This window comes from Panthera uncia, assembly GCF_023721935.1.
Source record: "Panthera uncia isolate 11264 chromosome A3 unlocalized genomic scaffold, Puncia_PCG_1.0 HiC_scaffold_12, whole genome shotgun sequence".
In the NCBI taxonomy this organism is placed as follows: Eukaryota; Metazoa; Chordata; class Mammalia; order Carnivora; family Felidae; genus Panthera; species Panthera uncia.
This window is the reverse complement of record NW_026057579.1, coordinates 695176-719530: the sequence shown is the minus strand read 5'-3', so window position 1 is coordinate 719530 and position 24355 is coordinate 695176. Positions and strand designations below refer to the sequence as shown.

At 46.1% G+C, this 24355-nt stretch overlaps 2 protein-coding genes across 12 annotated transcripts in view; both read right to left on the bottom strand.

Moving 5' to 3' along the window:
* TGOLN2 (trans-golgi network protein 2) overlaps positions 1-713 on the bottom strand; it is an 8479-nt gene extending 7766 nt beyond the window's left edge. For 6 of the 9 annotated variants that reach the window (XM_049652058.1, XM_049652060.1, XM_049652062.1 and 3 more), the window contains exons 1-2: positions 446-549; positions 28-218 (exon numbers count right to left, since the gene is read on the bottom strand). In XM_049652058.1, the coding sequence (XP_049508015.1) occupies positions 28-218; positions 446-491 (237 nt within the window). In that variant the 5' untranslated portion in view covers positions 492-549. Of the gene's footprint in view, positions 1-27; positions 219-445 lie in introns of all 9 variants that reach the window. The other 3 variants (XM_049652067.1, XM_049652061.1, XM_049652059.1) reach the window with 3 other exon arrangements.
* Positions 714-5335: 4622 nt separating this feature from the next.
* TCF7L1 (transcription factor 7 like 1) overlaps positions 5336-24355 on the bottom strand; it is a 60812-nt gene continuing 41792 nt past the window's right edge. For 2 of the 3 annotated variants that reach the window (XM_049652045.1, XM_049652048.1), the window contains exons 3-10: positions 12437-12569; positions 11234-11339; positions 10847-10930; positions 9956-10099; positions 9082-9241; positions 8888-8995; positions 7877-7952; positions 5336-6743 (exon numbers count right to left, since the gene is read on the bottom strand). In XM_049652045.1, coding sequence (XP_049508002.1) covers positions 6310-6743; positions 7877-7952; positions 8888-8995; positions 9082-9241; positions 9956-10099; positions 10847-10930; positions 11234-11339; positions 12437-12569 — 1245 coding nt within the window. In that variant the 3' untranslated portion in view covers positions 5336-6309. The remainder of the gene's footprint in view (positions 6744-7876; positions 7953-8887; positions 8996-9081; positions 9242-9955; positions 10100-10846; positions 10931-11233; positions 11340-12436; positions 12570-24355) is intronic. The other variant, XM_049652046.1, reaches the window with a different exon arrangement.

Sequence of the window (24355 nt, the reverse complement as noted above, 5' to 3'; positions counted from 1 at the left end):
TCCCGTGGACTGTGGCTGGGGATTCACCTTGCTAGAGCCGTCTCCCGAGGACTGCACTTGAGACTTCTCCTTGTTAGAGTTATCTCCCGTGGACTGTAGCTGGGGCTTCTCCTTGTTAGAGTCATCTTCTGTGGACTGCACCTGGGACTTCCCCTTGCTAGAGCCGTCTCCCGTGGCCTGAGGCTGCGACTGGCTAGAGTTTTCTAGCGGTAGGTCTACTGAAACAGAGAAACCAGTTGGCCCTGAAGAGAAGGAGGCCAAGAGAAGGGAGCCCTCAAAGCTAGATGAAACCGAGGCAACTGGCAAACGGGGGAGGTGGGTGATGGCAAGCGGAGGGGTGACTACGGCAGAGAAGTACCGAGCTCAGAGAGCGACCCGGGGCGGTGAGGATGGTGGGCCTAGGGGTGAGAGTGGGATTATTTGGGGTGGGAGTGGGGGGTCTTACCCGCCACTACGACGCTCAGCAGGATCAACGCAACCAGGAACCGCATCCTGCAATAACTGTGCTTCCGCCCTCTACTGCTCTCGCGAGACCCGCGCGTGCGCGCTCTTAGTGCTCTTGGCTCCGCCCCTTCCTGCGTGCGTCTTCCGCCGCACGCTTAGGCGAAGGGAGGAGCTTAGGAAAAGGCCGGAGTGTCTGGTGGTTCCTCCCTTACCCTGTGCTGTGGTTCCGTTCTTCAGTGCAGGCATCTAACAGTCTCTTCCTTTTCCAGGTTTCTTCCCTGCTTTGCAGCCGCTACAAACATCACTCTCCTTTTCCTTCTCTACCCTTGTACTTCCGAGACGATACAGGTCGAACAGGAGCCCCCTGGTCCGCGGGTGATCCCCCGCGGGGACGTGACGTCACTGGGGTTCGGCCCCTCTTGGCTCCAACCTGTGCTCACATTTTTAACTTCTCCCTTTCTCGTGGTTCTTTCGCTGTAGCACACAAACGTGCTGTCCTCTGGTGTCTCCTATCTTGAAACAGACACCCATCCTGCCACCTTTGTAGCGGGAGTCTTCCCATCCCAGCTCCTCTCTTTCCCGACCCCACAGAAACTGCTCTCCGAGGTCCCCAGAGATCTTTTCTAAAAAATACATCCTTTTTCTGGTCATGGAAGTTACTCATATTCACTGTAGAAAACTTAGTGAACCTGTAGAAATAGAAAACAAAATCGTTGTCCCACTCTTCCGGGATAATCACTATTAAAGTTTTAGTGTATTTTCTGTCTTGCAAACATTTAATATTTTTGATTAGGTAATATATTCTAATGGTTCAGAAATCAAAATGGGATATTAAAAAAGAGGTATACAAAAAAAAAAAAGAGGTATACATTAGAAAGTTCTTGCTCCCTACCATTCTACAGGTTACCACTTACCTTTGTTGTGTTCCCATCTAGCGTGAGTTTTTTTTAAACAAATACAAAAGCATTCATTTTCTTTTCTGTCTTAATTGGTGTATTTTTTCTATGCATATCCACTTTCCTCCAAGTTGATATTATTGGGTAAATAGTTTTGTATCCCACTGTTTAAAGTGCTGTTGTTTATACATTAATTACCGCTTGAAATCCTTTTATAAACATTTGCCAGGCGAGCTAACTTAATGGAGCATGTAATCTAGTGGATAATACAAATATTAATTATTTATGGAAATTGTGTGTGTGAGTATGCATTCTAAGAAATGCCAAGAAAGCAAAATGCCGAAACTGTGATCTCTGCTGAGAAAGGGACTTTTGGGCTGAGAGCCAAAGAGTGTATTTCCCAGGTGAAGTTGAGGGGAAAAGGTGAGCTCTCCTGGCTGAGTGCACAGTGTGTGCAAAGGTCTGGAGGCAGGTGGGAACATGACATTTCGTGTAGGTCTTAAAGATGAGGACAGGATTGCCAGATAACAGACAATAAGGAAAATGGCAGGTGATGAGGCTGGAGTAGAGCCAGATTAGGAGTAAATGATGTTGTCCAGGACATAAGTCTTTGTGAGACACAAAAGTACATCAGAAAATATTCCAGTTAACTAAGGTTGAAATGTAATCCTACCAAAAAATACTACAACCACCAGGGGAAATAACACTACTCTATAATAGTCTGTTGAGTACAATCTTTAGGTTACATGCCATGTAGTTCTAGTCAGTTGAAAGTCTTCAGAATTTCAAGGAACAGTACGTGGCGTAAATATAGTTTTCAGGACCAAGTACTTTGTTATTTAAAAACCCTTTAACATGCTTCTCAATGTTTTCCTGTTGTAAGAAATCTCTCTCTCACACACACACTCATTACTGAGGAGAGAATAAGAATCACAGAGAAGTGAGAAATCTTTTACCAAATTATTTCAGAAATGCGACTGTTCTCGCTAAAAGAAGTGAATTGATGAATCTTTTTTTTTTAAAGATTTTTAAAAAAAGTTTTTATTTAAGTAATCTACCCCTCCCCCCCCTCAAAAATAAACATTTTTTTTAAAAATAAAACTTACTACAGAGCTACAGTAGTTAGGACAGCGTGGTACTGGCATAAAGACATATAGATGAGTTGGATAGAATTCAATAGAGTCCAGAAATCAGCCTCTACATTTATGGTCAGCTGATTTCCAATTAGGGTGTGCTAAGACAGAAGTCTTTTCAACAAATAGAATAGTCTGGGAAAACTGTCTAATAAGCATGTGAAGAGATGCTCAACATTATTAGTATTACATACAAATCGGAATCACACTGAGATACCACTTCATACCTACCAGGATAGCTATAATAAACAAAGAAAGAAAGAAAAACTGTGTTGGTAAGGATGTGGAGAAATTGGACCCTCATATATTGCTGGTTGGAATGTAAAATGGTGCAGCTGCTATGGAAAACAGTTTGGCAATTCCTCAAAAAGTTGACACATAGTTAACCATATGACCCGGCCATTCCACTCCTAGATATACACCCTAAAGAATTGAACACAGGGACTCAAACATACTATGTTCAAAGCAGTTCACAATAGCCAAAAGGTATAAAAAAACTCCATGTAATAGATGAGCAGATAAACAATGGCTTGTATACATAATGGATTTAGCTGTAAAAGGGAATCAAATTTTGATACGTGCCACAATGTAGATGAATCTTAAAAGCATTGTGCTAAGTGAAATAAGCCAGACACAAAAGGACAAATATTAAATATTGTAGGATTCTACTTATAGGAGATACTGAGAATAGGAAAATTCATAAATAGAAAGATTAGAGGTTCGTGAAGTCTGGGGTCAGGGGGAGTGGGAAGTTAATGTTTCATGAGTAGTTTGTGTTTTGGATGATGAAATAGTTCTGGAAATTGACAGTGGTTATGGTGCATGATGTTGTGAATGTACTTAACACCATTAAACTGTCCATTTAAAAAGTTAAAAAAGGGGCGCCTGGGTGGCTCAGTTGGTTAGGTGTCTGACTCTTGATTTCGGCTCGGGTCATGATCTCACAGTTCCTGGGTTGACCCCTGCGTCGGGCTCTGTGTGTGCTAACAGCTCAGAACCTAGAGCCTGCTTCGGATTCTGTGTCTCCTTCTCTCTCTGCCCCTTCCCCCGCTCATGCTCTGTCTCTCTCAAAAATAAACATTAAACATTTTTTTAAGTTAAAATGGTAAATTTTATATTATATACATTTATAATTAAAAAAAAGCTATGTCTGAGTAGGGTAAAACAAAACAAAAAACCAAAACAAAACAAAAAAAACCTGGCAAGTACTCAAAAAGGTAAAGGAAGACTGAAGTATTTTAGCAAAGCTCAAAAAAATAAAAAAGGAAACATTTGGATACATGCTACAAAGTGGATGGCCTGGAGAACATTGATTTAAGTCGAATAAGCCAGGCACAAAAGGATGAATGTTTGATGATTCCACTTACATAGACTATTTGGAATAGGCAAATTCAAGGAAATTTGATGGAAAGTAGATTAGAGTTTACCAGGGGCTGGGGTGGGGTGGGGAGTGGGATGGAGGGGGGTTATTGCTTAATGGTTATGTAGATTCTGTTTGGGGTGATGAAGTTTTGCAAATAGTGTTGGTGGTGACACAACACTGTGAATGTAATGAGTGCCACTGAGTACATTTACAAATAGTTAAAATGGCAAATTTTTTTTAATTAAAAATTTTTTTAAATACAAAACCACAGATTTTTAAAATGTTTATTTTATAAGAGAGGGAGGGAGGGAGAGTGTGTGTGTGAGCAGAGGAGGAGCACAGAGGGAGAGAGAATCCCAAGCAGGCTCTGGCACAGTCAGTCTGGACCTGATGCGGGGTTCAAACCCATGAACCATGAGATCATGACCTGAGCTGAAATCAAGAGTTGACGCTTAACTGACATGAGCCACCCAGGCACCCTTAAAATGGCAAATTTTATATTACGTATGTTGTACCATCACAAGTAGAAAAGGGAATGAAGTACTGAGACATGCTACAACATGGATGAACCTTGAAAATCATAGGCTGAAAGAAGTCAATGAAAAAGGACCATGTGTTGTATGATCCCATTTATTATTTTTTAAAAACTGTTATTTAAGTGATCTCTACACCCAACATGGGGCCTGAACTCACGTCCCTGAGATCAGGAGGCACATGATCTTCTGACTGAGCCAGCCCCCGCATGGTCCCATTTAAATGACATGTGCAGGGGTGCCTTGGTGGCTCAGTTAAGCATCGAACTGTTGATCTCGGCTCAGGTCATGATCTCACAGTTTGCAAGTTTGAGCTATACATTGGGCTCTGTGTTGATGGCGTGGAGCCTGCTTGGGATTCTGTCTTTCCTTCTCTCTGTGCCTCACCGGCTTGTGCTCTCCCTCTCTCTCAATAAACAAGCTTTAAAAAAAAAAAATGACGTGTCCATAATAGACAAATCCAGAGACAGAAAATAGATTTGTGGTCGCCTGGGACTGTGGGGGGTGAGGGGAGGAATTAGGGATGTCTTCTAAAGGGTTTGCGGTTCCTTTTTGAGGCAGTGAAAATGTCCTAAAATTGACTGTGATGATGGATGCACAAGTTTGAACATACAAAACCCAGTGAATTGTATACTTCAAATGGGTAAATCGCATGTTATGTGAATTATAGCTCAATAAAGCTGTTAGACAAGAAATTAATGGTGGTGCTAGGTACCATGCAAAATGACAAAGGCCCCCCTTATATCTTGGCAATTATAAGATAAATGAAAATAAAGATTCCTCTCTTTGGATCTCAGTCATTGATGCTGACTGGTCTCTGTACATTTGAGGCTGAACGTTGGGTTGCATTTTTCCATCAGGCATGTTTTCATATTCTCCCCTCCCCGGGCCCCACAAAAATCTAGCACAGGGCTTGGTATGAAGATGGGGGCTCGATTCAACAGAAGGACTAAAATACTCAGAAAAGGTCTTGCAACTGCAATTTTATTTTCTTTTGTGAAAATAAACAACTGGAAGTTTAAATTGCTCCAAAAAACCCCATAAAAACAAAAAGAAATACACACAGAAGAAGCATGTGAGGTGATGGGGGGAGGGAGGAGGGAGTTTCGACCTTTGGCAGATTGTGCTAGCACTGACCCAGGGGACAAGAGCCAGGCCTGGGGGCCAGGTCTTGTCTGCCACTCTGGGACCAGGAGAAGAGGTCTGGACTGGTGAGGGGGTGGCACAGAGACTTCTTCACCGAGGAAGTGGCAGGCACCTCGAATCCCTTTAAATGTGGGGGAAGAACCATTTTGGAGGACCTCTCTTCCCACCAAAAGCTGGAGGTTGTTGGGTTAGGGCCCACTGAGGACAAAGGGATGCTGGTGGAGACAAATCAGGCAAAGGTGGCTTCTCACGTGATGACAGCCTTACCCTGGGCAGAGGACGGAGATGAAGGCAAGAACCCACGGAGCTCAGCAAAGGAGAAAAACTTGGTGAGGGAAAAGAAAATGTCCAGGAGCGCCATCTAGATGAAGAGGCAGCAGGCTAGAGGCCCAGCGATGGCCAACATGCGGACTGGGAAGGGAGGGGGGCACGCGGGAGCGATGAGAACAGGGAGCAGGGCAGAAAGTGAAAGAGGTAGAGAGAAGGGGGTCTTCTGCCCAGGCCCATCCACCACTGCACATACAGGAAGAATAACACGCTACTTTTCAGTTCTCTTTCTTTTAAAGATTTTTTTTGTTTTGTTTTGTTTTGTTTTTTAAAAAAGCCTTAAGATCAGCTACTGGTTACATCTACAAAATGTAAAGTGCTGTTGTTACCAGTCACTTTACAGAACAGTCCAGAGTGGTCAAATATTGACCAATAAAGTTTCCTTTTTTTTTTTTTTTCCCGTTGTTTCTTCTGAATCATTACTACTCGACGAGTCACTTGACAGCCTGCATAGGTCAGGGGGCAGCTCAGTGGGCAGACTTGGTAACCAAGGAAAGAGGCTGGGCCTGGAGGACCGGGAGGGCCTGGTGGGCATGGAGCGTGGTGGGGAAGGAGGGGGGGGAAGTCAGCAGAGCTGTGGGCAGGGAACCGAGGGGGAGGGGCCGGGAGAGGAGTGGGGGCTGGCTGCCCATCTGGCCAGAGGAGGTGGCTGTCGCCTTAGCGGACAGGAAGGCGGCCGAGTGTAGAGCCAGCTGGGCCCGGCTCTCCGGCTTGGTGGTGAGGGAGAGGGGCTGGGCTTGCTCCGAGTGGGTTGCAGCAGGGGCAGCAGGCGACGCCAAGGCCGCGGAGGGGGTGGCCGGGGAGTCGAGCATGCTGCCGTGGGAAGAGGCAGGGCTGTCACACGACTTCTCGGGGGGCAGGTACTGAACACATGGCTTCTTGCTCTTGGAGGCCAGAGCACCTATGGGGGAGAAAAGATACACGAAAGGTTGAGCAGCTAGTGGCTGTTGCTGAGGTGGAACACAAGGACGCTCAGTGGGAGGGGAGGGAGGGCCTGAAATTACATCTGAGGCTTTCAAGACTAGGAAGCTGCATTCAGGGACACCTAGAGCATGGAGAAGGGGCAACGTCAAAGTGACAAAGACCTATTCAGCATCTGATAGCAGGGAAAACAGCTCGGTCTATCACACCGTCACCTTCCTTGCCTAAATCTTACCACTGCGGGAGACAGATCTCCATTCAATGTGCCTTAAAATCTCTGCCTTAGGGTGCTATCAGAGAGGGCACAGCACCTGCTAAGCAGGGAGGTATACGGTGGGTTGGGCAGCACGTACACACTTTACTTATGTGTCCTCATACGTAAACGAATGTACAGATTATACAGACGAAAGAAAAGAAAGAGAAAGGGAGAAAGAAGAGAGACTAACAGCATGTTGGTACCAGCTACTCTACACTTGTCCAGAGATGTGCACGAGGTGAGGGGCACAAGGTGAGGTGCATGACCTAAACACCTGTCACCGCATGAGCATCTCTGTGCCAGGTGTGACCGCAGTGTGAAAAGACAGAGCACATCATTTTGGCACAAAGCGGTCCCCATACCAAGCAAACTCGTTCGGGGTTCGACCAACCAAACCTTGCAGGAAACCTGCTTCTATTGGATTCACAAATAGGTGGCAAGTCGGTCTCTACTGCGCCCCCTTCCCGACTGAATTCCAGAGGTCATTTCAAATATCTCCAATTTTTACCTTATACATTTATTTGAGAACCCTCAAATAAGATGCAACTACACTGAACTGAATGCCTAGGCTTTGAAGTGGGAAAGTGCTGGGATCAAATCCTGCCTCCGCCATTTAACAAGCGGAATGACTGGGAAGATCCAACTTCTCTGAGCCTCTTAATCTGCCATCTCTAAAAAGGGGATAATAATAACACCCACCTGGGTATGCAAGAGGCTCCCAAGAGGCAGAGGCCCTGAAAATGGCAGCTATTATGAAACAGCGCTGTCGCTGTACCCTTCAGAGAGCCAGGAACAACCCACAGGCAGGTGCGACTGTGACGGTGGGAAGAAGAGCCAGCGCCCTCCTTAGGACTCACCCTCTGCCTCTTGGACTTGCTGCTGGGACTGTGTCTGTGACAGCTGCTTTTCTCTCTTCCTCTTCTTTTTCTTACCCTGAAAATTATGGCCAAAGAAAGGGGTAACCAGGGACAGCTCTTTAGGGGGACAGAAGATACTGCCCATACTGCCCTTGACCCTGGGTGAGAAGCTGGGGGTGGAGGGGAGTCACTCAGGTCACACTCTCCACAGAAGCCTCTGAGGAGCCTTCCTGGAATGTGCCTTCCCTTCCCCATTCGATTCTTCCCCCTCCAACCCAGTGTCCTGGCCTCCTTGGAAGGCCTCACCCTTCAGTGCCCTTGGGCACTGCTCCAGTGTGATTCTCAATCATTTTTGAGGGGACGCAGGCCCCACTGAAAATCTAAGGCAGCTCTGAGGCCTCTCACCAGAAAGAAAAAAAAAAAAAGCAAATAAGAACAGACATACAAAAATCTGTCTTGTTTCGAAGAGTTATTAGAAATGCCAGCTGAGGTGGCTCAGTCGGTTGAGCGTTCAACTTTGGCTCAGGTCATGATCTCATGGCTCATGGGTTCGAGTCCCACGTCGGGCTTTGGGCTGACAGAGCAGAGCCTGCTTTGGATTCTCTGTCTCCCTCTCTCTCTGCCCTTCCCCTCCTTGCACTCTCTCTTTTAAAAATAAACATTTAAAAAAAAAATGCCAGCTGAGGCTCATACATTGTTCTCCAAGCCCCAGGTTCAGAACCCTTGGCTGGTGACACCCTTGCCACCAGAGCCAGAACATAGCTCGCACTGCACCTTGACTTATGGACTCGAAGGCTGAATCCACCTCAAACGAGAGGGTACAGATTTACCTCGGTCCATAGGACGTCAACACCATGTCCTTGTTGACCTCCTGAGAATTAAAATGTCTTCCTTATTTCTAGAGAAATAGAGCCTTCTCCCTGCCCTTAAGTGTCTTCTATAAATCCAGCCACATCCCCCTCCCCGCTTCCTCTCGCAGATGCTGCCGTCGGGGCCAGAGGGGGCACGTACGTAGTTGTCCCGGGCTGACCAGGTTGGGTAGAGCTGGGAGTGAAGTTGCCGCTCCTTCCGGGCCAGTTCATAGTACTTGGCCTGTTCTTCTCGGGACAAGTTGTGCCACTGCGGAGAGAGGGTCAGAGATGACAGGGAGCAGGAATGCGGGGGTCGCTGACCCGCACAGCCTGGAGGGGAACAGCGGATCCTACCTTTCTTCCCAGGATTTGGTTAATGGCCGCGCTCTCCTTCAGGGTGCACTCGGCCACCACCTTGGCCCTCATCTCCTTCATATATAACATGAAGGCATTAAGAGGCTTCTTCACGTGGGGTTTCTTTTCTTCCTCCTTTTTCACCGTGACTGGTGATTTCCTGGGGAGTCACAAAGCTGTCGGTTAGCAAGAGTCAGTGGTCACCCTGTTACCTGACCCGCAATCCATGCCCCTCATGAGTGCCTGCGGGGAGGAGGGATGACCGGCTGTCATCCATTCAAGTTGCCACGGCTGCTTACAGCCCCCGAGTGTCTTCCACAAGCAGCCCTCAGCCTTGGGATGACTTCAGGCCATAGCCTATGAAAGTCTCCTGAAGAAGGAGCAGAGGAGCTGGTGAGAGCCCCCTGTCACAGGTGATAGAGAGGAAAGGGGGCAGGGCGCTTTGGGCAGAAGCAAGAGGGAGTCTCCCCGCCATGAGGCGCAGACTTTGGCTTTCCTGCTGTCTTCATGGCTCAGTGGACACAGCACAGGCCTTGCTGGTAGTCTCAACTTCGCTACTGGTCAGCTATGGACCCGGAGAAAATCCTCCCTTAAGGGCTCATGTTTTCATGCATAAGGGAGAGGGGGAAGGAAGCCAAAAGCATTCTCAGGTCCTCTTTCAGCCTCTAAATCCTGTCTGTAAAACTCTCCTCACTGTGAGAAAAGATGTCTGAGCGGATGGGGACACAGAGAGTCAAAGGGAGCAATTCCTAGGAGAAAGGGTATGGCTGAGGGAGGCTGCTGGCTGCCTGCTAAATGCCACCAGGGAGAAAAATAAATGGCATCTGCCGCTCGGAGACTGGCCACCGTCCCATCCAGGCTGCCTGATACTCACGCGCTCACGGCGGGGCTCAGGCTGGGGGGTGCTGGCTCCTGCTTGACAATGGGGGAGACGATGGCGGGGTGGGGAATCCCTGAGGTGGGCAGACCAGGATGGGCCGGAGCCACCATGTGAGGAGAGAACCGACTGGAAACCAGGCTGTGTATCAGGGGGGAAACAAGTGACAACACGAGGGTTCAGGCTGAATGCTTGTCACCCGGCAGAGGACCCGGTGGCTGCCTGCCTTCATGGCAGAGCTGGGTAAATACCTCTGCCACGGCAGACTTTGAGGAATGGAAGCCCATTCACTGACCTCGACAGAACCAGGTTTGGGAAACACCCAACAAACCTCCCCTTCCCACACAAACGCACAGGACTCCTGTATTTCGTACTGGACGCAGGTAGGATGAAAATCCAAAAGAAGGTGTGGCAGGTCAGAGGCCAGTGTCCGCAATGGGGAACCACACCATATGCCGTGGGTTCCACTTCCTTTGTGACCACAGGTACCATTGTCAGGTAGATCCGGCCCCTGGGACAGGAGCCCCCTTTGCTGTTCCCTCTCCTGACATCACTTCAGGAAACACTAATCATCTCCAGTCTCTGGCTTCAGTGCCACAAAGCCCAGCAGGTGGGGGGACGTGTGGGGATGCTGAGTACTAGGGCTTTGAAATTCTTCCCTTAGAGAGATGGGCAAAGAACGAGCCGAGTCTGTGGTCTCCATTCCGACCGTACAGTATGTACGAGGAGGCGCCTCAGCAAAGAGGGGTGGGGAGAAAAGGTGAGCCCGTGCCTCCCAGTTTAGGGCCAAGAGAAAGCTTTTCATGGTCACAAATGACAAGGACACGAGTAGAGGACCGTTCTCTGCAAGGGAACTTCATGCTCACAGCCCCCAGTCCCGGGACTCACCTGGACATTGAGGCGTTCATGGCGAGGGCAGGGTAGGGGTGCCGGAAGCCACCAGGAGGAAGGGAGTACATGGGCTGTCCTTGCCTATAAGGGCCGGGAGCACGGAAATCTGGTCAGCATACTGGTTACAATGGGACTGTTCAGGACAGGGAAGGAGAGGGGGCTGGAAGAAAGGATGAAAGACAGAGGACAGGAAGTAGGAAGTAAGAGTGGGGAGCTAGCTGCCCGAGGGAGAGCAGGGAGGTCTGAGCCGTGGGCTTTGATGAGAGAGCTCCACTGTGGGAGGTGGGGGTGCTGCACACAGATCCCAGAGCACGCTGGAGGTACAGGAGGCCGAGCACAGCATGAGGAAGGAAGGAGGGTAAGAAAGTCTGCTAGTTTCCTTACTGTGGGACGAGCCAGCCGAGAGGATGAGGGATTTGTCCGACAGCTCCAGGAGACAGTGGGTAATATGGAGACAGCTCAGATGGGTGAGGGGGCCGGGGGATTCCTGCTTCAAAGAGACATGTGTCAGACTGTTCCCTGGCCCTACCAAAGCACCTTAAAATAACACCAAATGGGAAGTCCCTTGCCCCATGTCCCCAAGTGTGCTGGAGCACGGAAGGCCTTTCATTGTCCTTGCCTTCTGTCATCTCTCCAGCTCTGCTGGCCGGTGAGTCAAGGACATATTCAAGGAAGGCAGGACAAACACAGCTTCTCTCTGGCTACATGGATCCCACCTATCAGCAGGAGTAACTTCCAGCTGCTTACATAGGAGTCATCGAAGAAAGGGTCCAGAAATCTTGGACTGAGAGACCCAAGACATTCTCCAGAGTCATCAGCTAACTACCCCTTTAGCAAACCTGCCTCATTCATAGAGAAGTAAACTTTGGATTTCTATTCCACTTTTGTCCTCCTCATTATTTGTAACTTACAGTAACTTTGATTTCCTTAAAGAGGGGTTCCAAAAATACTTTGAGCCACTGCAACTCTGGGAATTTGATGAAGCTATGTTTCCCTAAGATGGACAGTTCTGGTGAGCAATTCAAAAAAAAAGAGAAAAAAGAAAAGAAAAAAGAAAAAGAAAAATCCAGCTCGGCCTTACCGCTTTAAAGCTATACTTAGAAGTCTGGCTAGATTGGTAACTCTATTTGAAGATGTTCAGTGTAAGGCAAAGGTCTTGGTTTAGGAAGGCATAGCCTCTAGCCGGGCTAGAGTTCAAGGTCAGTGAAAAAGATTCCCACCCACCCCCACTTCCAGCTCATTGCACCCCAAAGTATTAAGAGAGTCTAAATAAAGTAAAGAATCTAAAGTAAAGAATCTATGGCAGAAGAGTGCCATCTCCTTACTGTGGAGCCAGGCCCTGACATTGCCTCATAGAATTTCCTTTAATCCTCACAATGCCTCGATGATGTGGAAGGGACACAGGAGGTGTGGATGAAAACACTGAAAGGGCTAATGTCAGTGGGCAGGGTTATGGGCTCTTGGGAGTTGAAGACATGACCCGAACCCAGGGCTGCCGATTCCAGGGTCATTATGTTCCCTGAGAAGACAAGCCTGCCCCACTGGAGCTCTCTGCACGGGGGCCAGCCTGGGTGGCAGATGACTCACCTGTCTTTGGATCAATCTCTGGGGAGAGATGTGTGGGAGGGGAGCCAGGGGAGAAGTGGTCGTTGCTGTAGGTGATGAGGGGCGTCAATGGGTGCATGTGATGCGGGGGCTGAACAACAGGAACTTTATTAGACTGAAAGAGAGAAAAAGACTAGGCATAGTTACCAAGGAGACAGAGAATACAATCCGCTGTTATTTACTGTGTCCAATATGTGCCAGGTATTTTCCATGTAATAGCCCATCCAGTCCTCAGACAGCCCTGGAAAGAAAGTAGCAGTCTACACAGCAGGGAAAGAACCAACAGAATTAGAGGAGGGATTACACCCACCCTCCCACATACCTACTCTTTAAAACAACATATATTTACTCTATGTATGCTGTGCGGTACAAAATGCTATATATAGGTGATTGAGTTATCATCTGCGCTCTGTGTAATCTCAGTGAAGTTTAAAAGGTTAAACACACCCTTTCCAAATAAATTTCATAGAAATTGTAGCTCACAAGCTCAAGTCTGAGGCTGGGAAACAGACCAGTGGGGAATTGTCACCATGAGACCTCATGGAACCAGCTGTCAGGTTCAGGCTTTACAGACACAATCCAAGAGCACTTAAAACAGGTCTCCCTGTAGCACTTCAAACACAGCTAACCTAATTACCACATTTCCTTTAAAACACCAGCAAATGCAAGAAGTACCATTTTTTTATAGAACTGTTAAGAAGGAAAAAAACCACTGGCATGCCACTGACACATCCTGATTTCTGAGATTTAAAGTGGGAAAAACCTGTAAGTCCTAGAATTGGTGAACTGAATTAAATTGTTTTAATCCAATCTGAGTTAACAATCAGGGTTTTATTATAAAAAAAAAAGGAGCTACAATTTATTGAGCCCTTCACTACAAGCACAGGGCTAGGCAATACATCTATTCCTTATAACCTAGCAAAGAAGCTGTGATGACCCCATTCGAGGGATGAAGAAACAGCTCAGAAAGATTAAGTGGCTTAGCCATAGCCAAGGACACAGAGCTACTAAATGGCAGAACTGGATTCATGTTGGCCGTTTAGAGCTTTAACAAACCAGAGTGTTTTCTCTGGTCCTACCTGCCTCCCCAAGAGCCCAAACATATATCTGCCAGAGAGAAAGGACTGACATACATTTTCCTGCATAATAATAAGGTAAATGAATTACATACAAGGGGAAAAGAGATTTGCTCTCAAAAGAGATCTGCAATATGGAGGATGATCTGGAGGCAGCCCAAGGGCTACGTTTCCAAACTGCTGTCTTTCCATTTGAATTTTTCATTTCATAGACTCTGGGAGCCCTTTTTTTCTTTCTCACAGTGCCCATTTGGTGCTCCTAATGCAAATCTCGATCCGTATGTCTATATATCCGTGTGCTGACAGGTAGTCTTGCTCTATTTTCAGTAGGCTAAGCAGAGATAAGAGGCAGAATACTGGAGCAAGGTCCCCAACCAGGAGAGTCCAGCTCCCAGACCCGCCCATGCGAGGCAGAGAGTTCAGACTGTTCATAACCCACACCACTAGGTGGCGCTGGCACATGACCAGGTGCTGTGGGTCTGGAACCACTTCCTATCACCTCTCAATCCCAGTGGGGTCGGTTGACATTGCCTATAAATTCTAAAATCGTTTCCTTACTTTTTTTCCTGTTCCCTGACTGGCTTTTGAAGGTATCTCTATGTTCACGAACAAATAGCACAAATAAGAGTATAAGAATTATTTTAAGGTCAGATTTCTTGGAACCTAATGTATTTAAATGGTGCATTAGGGTTTCCTGGAAACAGCTTTGTCTAAAGGATGATTTTTGGTATCATAAAAGCAACAGAATGATTACTAAAGTAATAGTAAATGATAAAAGAATCACACAGAATGATTACAATTAAAAAAAAGTACATAAACACTATGTTAAAAAAAAAAAAAAAAAAAGACAAGAAACCCACCAAAATGTAAGCAGTAGGTATGTCTGAGTGGTGGAGTTATGGGTGATTTTGTTTTTCTTGTTTCTATTTCTGTATTTTCCAACTGTAATTACTCTCTATCTAAAAAAGTACACTTATGATGAATCAAAAAAAAAAAAAACACACACACAAATTGTATTATAAAGCATTTAGAAAACACAACCACACTAGCCTAATCCAGTCCCTATTATCATTTTGGTATATCTCCATTCATTTCTACTTTGTGTACATCTGGTTTTTTATTTACATTAATTTACATCATTTGTACCAATTTTTAAAAAATTTTTTGAATGTTTATTTTTGAGAGAGAGAGAGATAGAGGGAGGGAGGAAGGGAGAGAGGGAGAGAGAGAGAGAGAGAGAGAGAGAGAGAGAATGAGTGGGGGAGAGGCAGAGAGAGAGGGAGACACAGAATCCGAAGCAGGCTCCAGGCTCTGAGCTGTCAGCACAGAGCCTGACGCGGAGCTTGAACTCAGACTGTGAGATCATGACCTGGCCACCCAGGTGCCCCACCAATTTTTTTTAATTAATGTTTTTTTCAGCTTTTCTGAGGTATAATTGACAAATAAAACTGAAATCTATTTGAAGTGTACAGTATGATTCTTTGATATATGTATTTATGGCCACCTAAAAATACTTAACAGTATTGTGAAATCCTGACTGCCTATGTACTGGTGAGCCTGACCTCACCAGAAGCTTGCAAACAGCACTGAATAGGTAGCAAAGTACAAAGCAGAGAAATGTGAGTTATATTAAAAAGGTAGGCATCCTCACTTAAATGCTCTGAAAGTTATTACTAGTTCCCATTAGGTGGCATCATTGTCCAGAAAATGGACTGGGTGGTGGTGGGTTCACAGAAAGAGAAAGGAGGGTAAACTTTTCCTTGATCAGTCTGGAAGATGTGGCCTCTGGGCCTGATAATTGAGAATTGCCTCCCCAGGGAAGGTTCTCCTTAGAGGCTACTGTTCCAGTAAAAGTTCCCACTCTTTTCTCCTCTCAGCCGCCCTCAGTGGCAGGATGTCCACGGCATAAACTCAGGCCAAGTGTAGGAATATCAGGAACCACTCTGCACCTCCCAATGGGAAACCTCAGTACAAATAATGCGCACAGGCGAAGCCATGGGGTTCACTTAGCACAGTAGCTGAGTCCAGATTTACCTGAGGAAGAGCATCTCACAGCCATTCAGAAGGACCTGAATCCTTCTGCAGTCACGTAGACCCAACCCTTTTCCAGTTCAAGTCCTTCTCGAATGTTTTAATCTGTTTCTAGAGTTGGTCCAAGCCAAAGTTCCTTAAACTCCGGGTCCCTGAGGAAGCAATGCCTCCTCTCCCACCATTAAAGATTTAATTTCAAGTGTAAAGTAAAGCTAACGCCACACAGCTCTAGCACAGCCAGAGAGACCATCCCTCCACAAGGCCCCTCTCCTTCAACTGGTCATTGGAGACGTCCACAAAGCCTCCTGGCTCCTATTGTTCATTCACTATTGTCTTTTCTTCCTGATCCTGATTTCAGAGATCAAAAGGATATGGTTTCTTAGATCAGGCAAAGATGAGTCTTGGCTTTGTGGTACCACTCATAAAGCAGCACAGACTGACCAACAGACTGCCCAGGAAAGATACTGAGAGTTCCAATAGGTTGCTAACTGTATCTGATTTTATGTATTTAAAAACTCTATTCTATCTACATCCATTTGTCTGTTTACTGATGGAAACAACCTTCTCTGTGGGGGCTGGAACTGTGTTCAAGAGACTATGCTTAACCACAGGGCTCAGGGGGGTGGGGGGAAAGAAACCGGAATAATTGCTAAAGTATCAGCCTATTCACAGCGTTGTAATGCCCGTAGGGAGGAAGAGGGTCTGAAGTGGTCATGAAGGCCAGAAGAGGACTGGTTTCTCCCAACGCAGGGCTATCTGCTGAGAACAGTCAACTGCCAAAGAAAGAGGATTTCCAAGGACTTGCTGGCCCCCGCTACAAAGTTCAATGTTAACTCCAATTCTAACAGTGACAGACGATCAGTTGGGCCAGGGGTCTCTAAATTTTTTTGACCACACAACTTAATAAAAAGTGTCAGTTCTACCATGTTTTGTTTGTTTGCTTATTTGTTCCTTTGGTTTGTGTTCTTAGTAGTATTTTCAATCTAAGTTTATTGCAGGAATCTTTCAAAGCTACTTGTCCATTTCCTCATGGGTTATTTTACTTAAAACTAGGTAATTTGTGGGGCGCCTGGGTGGCTCAGTTCATTAAGCATCTGACTCTTGATCTCAGCTCAGGTCACGATCTCACAGTTTGTGAGTCGAGCCCCGTGTTGGGCTCTGCTGACAGCACGGAGCCTGCTTGGAATCCTCTCTTCCTCTCTTTCTGCCCCTGCCTAACTCGTGCTCTCTCTCTCTCAAAATACATAAATAAACTTAAAAAAAAAAAACTCGGCAAATTGAAAATCGATGTAGCTGGGCTCAGGTGAACTGTCCTTTGCTGAGAACCAACAAGTAGGTGAAGTTCATGCTATTGATCCCCCCTCACATTCCATACAGTAACGATGAACTTCTTCTTAATGATTTTAGTGACAGTGTTTTTACCTCTGACCTGTACCTCAATGGAACATCCTGTGTGTGCACAACTTTTTGGAGACAACCAACTGGATTCACTCAAGCTTGGAGAGAGAACAACTTTCTTTGCATGCACCCTATTTCAGGCCCTAGGAACTCTTTCCTTAAATTCCTTATGTGTTTCTTTCCTAGCCCTATAGATGGGCATATCACTTAATAAAATCAGTATTCCCTCTCTCTGACGAGAACTCATCAAGCATTGGAAGACAAACACCTTGTTCTCTGAGGTCTTCTGTTTCCCTCATATGCCACAGTCTCTGGACTCCTCACTGTTTTCTGGCCACCTGTCTCTAAATTAGCCCCATGTCTTTCTTAAAATTAGTAAAATATCCCAAAGGGAGTTGGCCAGTTGGTAGTGAAGAAACTAAGATTGAAAGATTTATATATAATAGAACCGGGGCCACATAGGAACCTAATCAAAGTTGGTGGGGGGAAAAAACCTCAATTCTCTCTCTGCACACACACGCGCGCGCGCACACACACACACACACACACACACCTCTAACAAATACTACTTGAAAAGCAAAATGTAAGCTTTTTGCCATTCTGTCGTTGTATCCTATTAAGGGAAGGAAGTCTGAAGTTATGCGTCTCCTATATGGATTTTTCCTCTACTGAGAGAAATGGAAATCCACACTTTTATGTATTGGGTAAATGTTTGTGGAGACTGTCTGTACCGTAGGCACTGAGTTGGGCAGCCAAAGGGCTGGAGGCTGATAGAGCAGAGACGGAAGAATCGGGGTCTCTGATGACATAGATGGATTGCTTAACTGCCTGGCTCTGCAGAAAATACTGATCTCAACAATAAAAGCAGTAGGATAAATTCCTTTCTTGTTTCACTACCAAAAAAAAAAAAAAAAGAGAGAGAGAGAGAGAAAAGAGCAACAAGTATTTATATTGTACCTACTATATGCCAGCAGTTGCTCGCTCTAGGTCTTGTGAATGCACTAGAGACTCATCTATTTAGGCAGAAATATCTATTCTCATGGTACTTATATTCTAATTGGAGAGATGGAAAATAAGTAACATAAACCATGCAATAATAGTGAGAAATGCTAAGGAGAAAAACTAAGTCAAGGGCGAAGGGAGTGTGGGTTGTGACGCAGGTTGAACAGGGAAAGCCTCAAGCAGAAAACGACTTTTGAATAAATACCTAAAGGAAGTGGGGTGCTAGATGTGTGGATAGACAGGGGAAGAGCATTTTGGCAGAAGGAACACCGGTGTAGTGGCTTTGAGGTGGGCAGTGTGCTCAGCATGTTTGAAGAACCACAGGGAGGCCAGTGGACTGGAGCAGAGAGAAGAAATGAGGACACGGGGTTCCATGTGATTGTATTAACAAATGCTTTCTGGGCTCCTCATCCGCGGCAAGCAGTTGTGCTGCAGGACAGAAGATGTAGAGATAAACCAAGAGTCTCTGTGGGGCAACAGGTGAGACCATGTTTAGAGAACTGGAATGTGTTTCAGGCCCTTCTAAGCAGTGTCACATTTTTGAGGTCCTCGCAAAGTGGACTGTGCATAAGATTCTTGAGATAAATCTTTTTCCTTATCAAAACTCTCCTTCTCTGCCCTTGTGTTTGCTGGCATTGAAAATGGCAAAAGAGGGGCGCCTGGGTGGCTCAGTCGGTTAAGAATTCAACTCTTGATTTCGGCTCAGGTCATGATATCATGATTTGTGAGTTCGAGCCCCACATTGGGCTCTGCACTGACAGTGCGGAGCCTGCTTGGGATTCTCTCTCCCCACTTCCACCTCTCTCAAAACAAAACAAAACAAAAAACCCCAAAAACCAAACCAAGCCAAAAACAAACAAAAAACACAAAACAAACAAAAACTTTAAAAAGAAAAAAAAAAGAAAACGACAAAATAAACCCTTTATTTTTGTTTCTTTGATACTGTCCTTTTTTCCTCCCCTGCACGTATGCTTGTAGGAAAAAAAGATTAAACCCTCACATTTCAAATCATTGTCAGGATGTACACAGGTGAATGTCCATTTTCATTTACTTTGGAGAATTCAGGTGAACTCTTCTGATCTATAAATTCAAGTGTTTGTTTCTAAAGCCCAGCTTCACCTCTCTCACTGCCTTTTGTCGTTTTCATTGGCTCGGTCTCTTTTGCAGGAACACATCTGTTGACTGTTTTCGTAGCTTCTGTCCTCTACACCTTGTCATCTTTTCCAGAGTGTTTTCGGTGCACAGACTGGACTTGTCACAATGACTCCTCTGCTGCTCTACAGTAAGATTCATGAGCTGGGAGACAGAGTAAGAATCTCCCAAAGCTAAGTTCTCCATAGCAGAAACTAGTAAAGGGATGGAGGCAGGTAATCCCCAATGACTGCCCAAACTAGAGGGTGAAAGTCTGATGAAAAGCAGGACATGCACACGGCTGCAAAGCGTCTCCCCACAGAGAGTACTTATTAGTTACAAACGGAGAAAGAGCCACTTCACAGTGGAAACACACGGCAGACACCAACTTAACCAAATGATTAAAGCTGACATCTCCACTATGGGGACAGATGGACACCGGGAGCCTGCCCCCCCCCCCCCCCGCAATGTGAGGCACTGAGGAGGACACAACATCAGTGCAGTAGTGTTCTTGCTGAAGACACATGACTGGAGCCTAACCAGGAGGAAACAGACAAACCCTAGAGGGAGGACATTCTACAAAATAGCTGCTCAGTACTTCTCAAAAAACATCAAGGTCAGGAAAGACAAAGGCTGAGGAACCCTGCTAGATAAAAGGAGACAAGGGACATGGCAGGTAAATGCCACGTGTGATCCTGGATTGAACTCTGGCCAGGGAAAAGCACATGGTTGTAATGGATACCATTGGGACATTTGCCAAAGTTTGAATATATACCATGGGTTAGAGAGTAATGTGAAATGTTCACTTCTTGAACTGTACTGCAGTCATTGTAAGGCAATATCTTTGTTCTTAGGAGATACATCCCAAGTATCCAGGGATAAAGGGGCATAGTGTCTCCAACTTACTCTCAAATTGTTAAAAAAATCTGTACATATATGTACATGTGTATATATGCATGTACACACACACACACACACACACACACACACACACACAAAGAGAGAGGGACAAAGCATGGGACAAAAATTTCTGAATCTGGATAAATGTATATGGGAGTTCCTACGGTGCCTGGGTGGTTCAGTAGGTTAAGTGTCCAACTCCTGATTTCGGCTCAGGTCATGATCTTGTGGTTTGTGAGTTTGGGCCCCACAGTGGGCTCTGTACTGACAGCTCAGAGCCTGCTTGGGATTCTCTCTCTCCCTCTCTCTCTGCCCCTCCCCTTCTTGCTCGCTCTTAAAATTAAAAAAAAAAAATATGGGAGTCCTTGTATTATTCTTGTAATGTTTCTGAAAGTTTAAAATTATACCCAAATAAATAATTACTACTGCACAATAAGAACTGAAATCAGTATTGGAGGCAAACCAAAGCAGCAACAAGCTATGTGGTGAGTTTTGAAGTGTTTTGGGTCCATAGCAGGTATACCAGTAAGAATATGGAGAAACTATGCACAATTTAAAAAGGGAAACCTAGGGGCGCCTGGGTGGTTCAGTTGGTTGAGCGACCGACTTCAGCTCAGGTCACGATCTCACACTCTGTGAGTTCAAGCCCCGCATCAGGCTCTGTGCTGACAGCTCGGAGCCTGGAGCCTGCTTCAGATTCTGTGTCTCCCCCTCTCATGTTCTGTCACTCTCTGTCTCAAAAATAAATAAAAACATTAAAAAAAATTTTTTAAAGGGAAACCTCAATAATTTTTTTTGTTTATTCATTTTTGAGAGAGAGCACACGGGTGCAAGCGTGCAAGTGGGGGAGGGGCAGAGAGAGAGAGAGAGAGAGAGAGAGAGAGAGAGGGAGAGAGAGAGGAAGAGAAAGAATCCCAAGCAGGCTCCATAGTGTCAGTGCAGAACCCGATGTGAGGCTTGATCTCATTAACTGTGAGATCGTGACCTGAATAGAAATCAAGAGTCGGATGCTTAACAGACTGACCCAGCCAGGCGCCCCCTCGATAAATGTTTTAAATTGAGAACTGGCATGTTAAGCAGTCAGTCTTCTCAGCTCGAAGGCGAAGCAGCGAGGCGGCTGTTCTTCAAAGGAGGGCTTCCAGGCACTGGCCTGACAATCCGACAGTTGCTTCTGAGAGCGGCCCAATATTTAACGGCAGAATGGGGAGCTTACTATTTAAAGGAAACATTTTGGTCATCTTCTAGAAAGCAAGTTACAGGTGCATGCACACACACCCACACACAAACACAGAAGAGAACGAAATGCTGTATAACAAAACGTGTGTGGGTTGTGGGATTACGGGGCTCTTTCTGTGCACTTTGCATCTTCCCAAGTGTTTTACACAACACGGGCATTATGTTTATGGGTTCAAAAACAGATTCAGTTAAAAAAAAAGTCCTGTAGGAGAAGAGGGAATGGAGCAAGAAGGAGAGAGGGCTTTAGAAGGGGTATCAACCTTTCCCCCATCATTTATTCTTCCATTCATTCACAAATGTTCTACAAGTACCTACTTTGTGTTGGATGTTAACAATAAGCACTGGGTGAATGAATGTGACCAAAGCAGATGGGATTCCTATCTTCGAGTTGGTTATGTTCTGGAAGTGCATAGATTTGTTTTGTGTGGCTGGGCACAGTGCTCCAGGGAGAGAAGTGGGAAAAGACGGGGGCCAGGCACATGGGGCCACGGTAACGGTCTGGGTCTGGGTAACAGTCTACGTGCAAGGAGATTACAGTGATCAGATATTACAAATCGTTACATAGAAAATATCACAGCTATTCGGTTTTTAGAGCTTGTTTTTAAGGCATAAAATCCAAGCAGTAATAACACTTAACTCCATCCCCACCCTGGCTCAGTTATGGCTTGTTTATACACATTTCCTTGACAGGCAGCTTTGACACGACTCACTAAATCTCTGCCAAGTACGCAGGCAGTTTCCTTCACTTGCCCTTCTCCCGGGGCCAACCTCATCTTAAAATATTCTGCTCGTGATTCTAAATGCAACTTCATAAGCAAGTGTTTTCAACTTTCTAATAAAAACACCAGTGTCCAAACCTCCACAACTACTTCCGGGAACCTCCAAGTCCTGCTTACACCTCCAGCCTAGAGAAGCCGGCACCTAGCAAACTGGGGTTGTCTCTAGCTCCTTCCCTTTAGCCTCTGATTTGTGATTAGGGCAATGATTCTCCATTCTGGCTGCCCCTTAGAACCTCCCGGGTGAACTTAAAAAACTAAGATACCAACACTGCCTCAGACCAATTAAATCATATCCTTGGGAGAGTAATTGTGAGATTCTATAAGCTCATTATCTCTCTTACGCTCGTGATCTGTCCACCTGAACTGGCACCTACCGCAGGCCCTCATCACCTTTTCATCTGCTAATTAAACAGTATTTTAATTGCTCTTTCCTTGTCTTAATAACAGCAACGGTAAGTGGGGGTGGCACCCGCAGTGACAGTTACTGAGGGCTTACTTCGTGTCAGGCACAATTCTAAAATCATTACAACGCACTGGTTCATTTGCACACGACTCTTGAGATCGAGCCCTCTTCTATTCCCATTTTATAGACGAGGAAACCAAAGCAATGAGAGATGAGGAAATGTGGCTAAAGCTGTACCGATAGGAAGAGGAGGAACTGGGATTCACACCCACGGTGTTATACATTCTCTGGCACATAGATGGTCCCCCCCAGGTGTGTCAGGCTTTGCTCCCACACATACATGTATCTCAGAAGTTGGAATGAGACGCTCCAACCCGAAAATTGAGAAGGGGGGGGGGTGTCTTCTCCCAAACTGTAGGATTTCAAGTTAATGTTAAGGTTTTTGCCCATAAATGTTCCTTCCTTGAGCTTTTGAGGCCCGTTTATGCCTTTTTAAAATTTTTTATTTTTAAGTCATCTCTACACTTAATATGGGGCTTCAACTTGCAACGCTGAGATTAAGATGCTCCACTGACTGAGCCAGTCAGGCTCCCTTCTGCTTTTTTTCTTCTTTTTTTTAAACTTGAGACGGGGGTGGGAGGGGCAGAGAGACAGAGAGAGAGAGAGAGAGAGAGAGAGAGAGAGAATATCTTAAGCAGGTTCCATGCTCAGTGCTGAGCCCATGACTCTGGGATCATGAGCTGAATTTAAGAGTCGGACACTCAACCGACTGAGCCAGTCAGGCTCCCCTCTGCTTTTTTTTTTTTTTTAACTTGAGCAGGGGGTGTGCTGGAGGGACAGAGAGAGAGAGAGAGAGAGAGAGAGAGAGAGAATCTTAAGCAGGCTCCATGCTGAGGGCAGAGCCCAATGCAGGGCTCAAGCCCACGACCCGGAGATCGTGACCCGAGCTGAATTCAAGAATTGGACTCTCAACCCACAGAGCCACCCAGGCGCCCCTGCTTTACTATAGCAGAATATACAGTGCGATAGTACACAACTTACTAGAAAATTAGCCATTTTGTTACCTACGGTGTAACATAGCCACTGTTCATGCTTCTCCATGCTGACAAATTAGGGGCCCCTGTTCTACCGCCAAGCTGGATTAGTTTCTGCAGAGCACTACCTGCAGGGGATGGGCGTCTGCCTGGCTGGTGGAGCCATGGGCACAGAACCTTGCTGAGAGGTTAGCGATTTCATGTATCTTTAGGTCACTCACATGGAGGTAATAAGTGAGAATGGGGACCTTGACTTATTTGAGGAAAATAGTCCAGAAAGAGAATGCAGGTGTAGAGAGGGCCCGGAACTGTTAGCGTGTGTGCATACAGGCCCCTGGAGTCACGAAAGCCCGAGTCCAGGAAGCAGAGCGCTGCAAACACTGTCTGATGCCACCTGCGTTGAGGAAAAGCAGGGGAAACGCTTGGACTGAGGCATGCGACGCAGTTGCCGAGCCGGGCCGAGCCCGGCCGCGGTGGGTTGGCAGAACGAATGATGCAGAGGCAGAGGTGGAAGTCCTGCTCTTGTGGGAGAAGCCAGTGGTGGACACCACATGGGAAATCAGATAAAGCTCGCAGCAGGAGGAGGTCTGGACACAGGCTTTTCATTTTATTTTCCAGAGACAGATTGCTCTGCGCAGCAGGAAGGATGGGAAGCTCAATGAGTCCCCATGCTAGTTTTAAAGGGAACTCACTTCCTCTAAAGTAGATGGAGGGACGCCTGGGTGGCTCAGTCTGTTGGGCATCCAACTCTTGATTTCAGCTCAAGTCATGACCTCACGGTTCGGTGTTCGAACCTCACGTTGGGCTCTGTGCTGACAACACGGAGCTTGCTTGGGATCTTCTCTCTCCCTCTCTCTCTGCTCCTCCCCTGCTCTCTCTCTCTCTCAAAATAAACAAACAAACAAACAAAC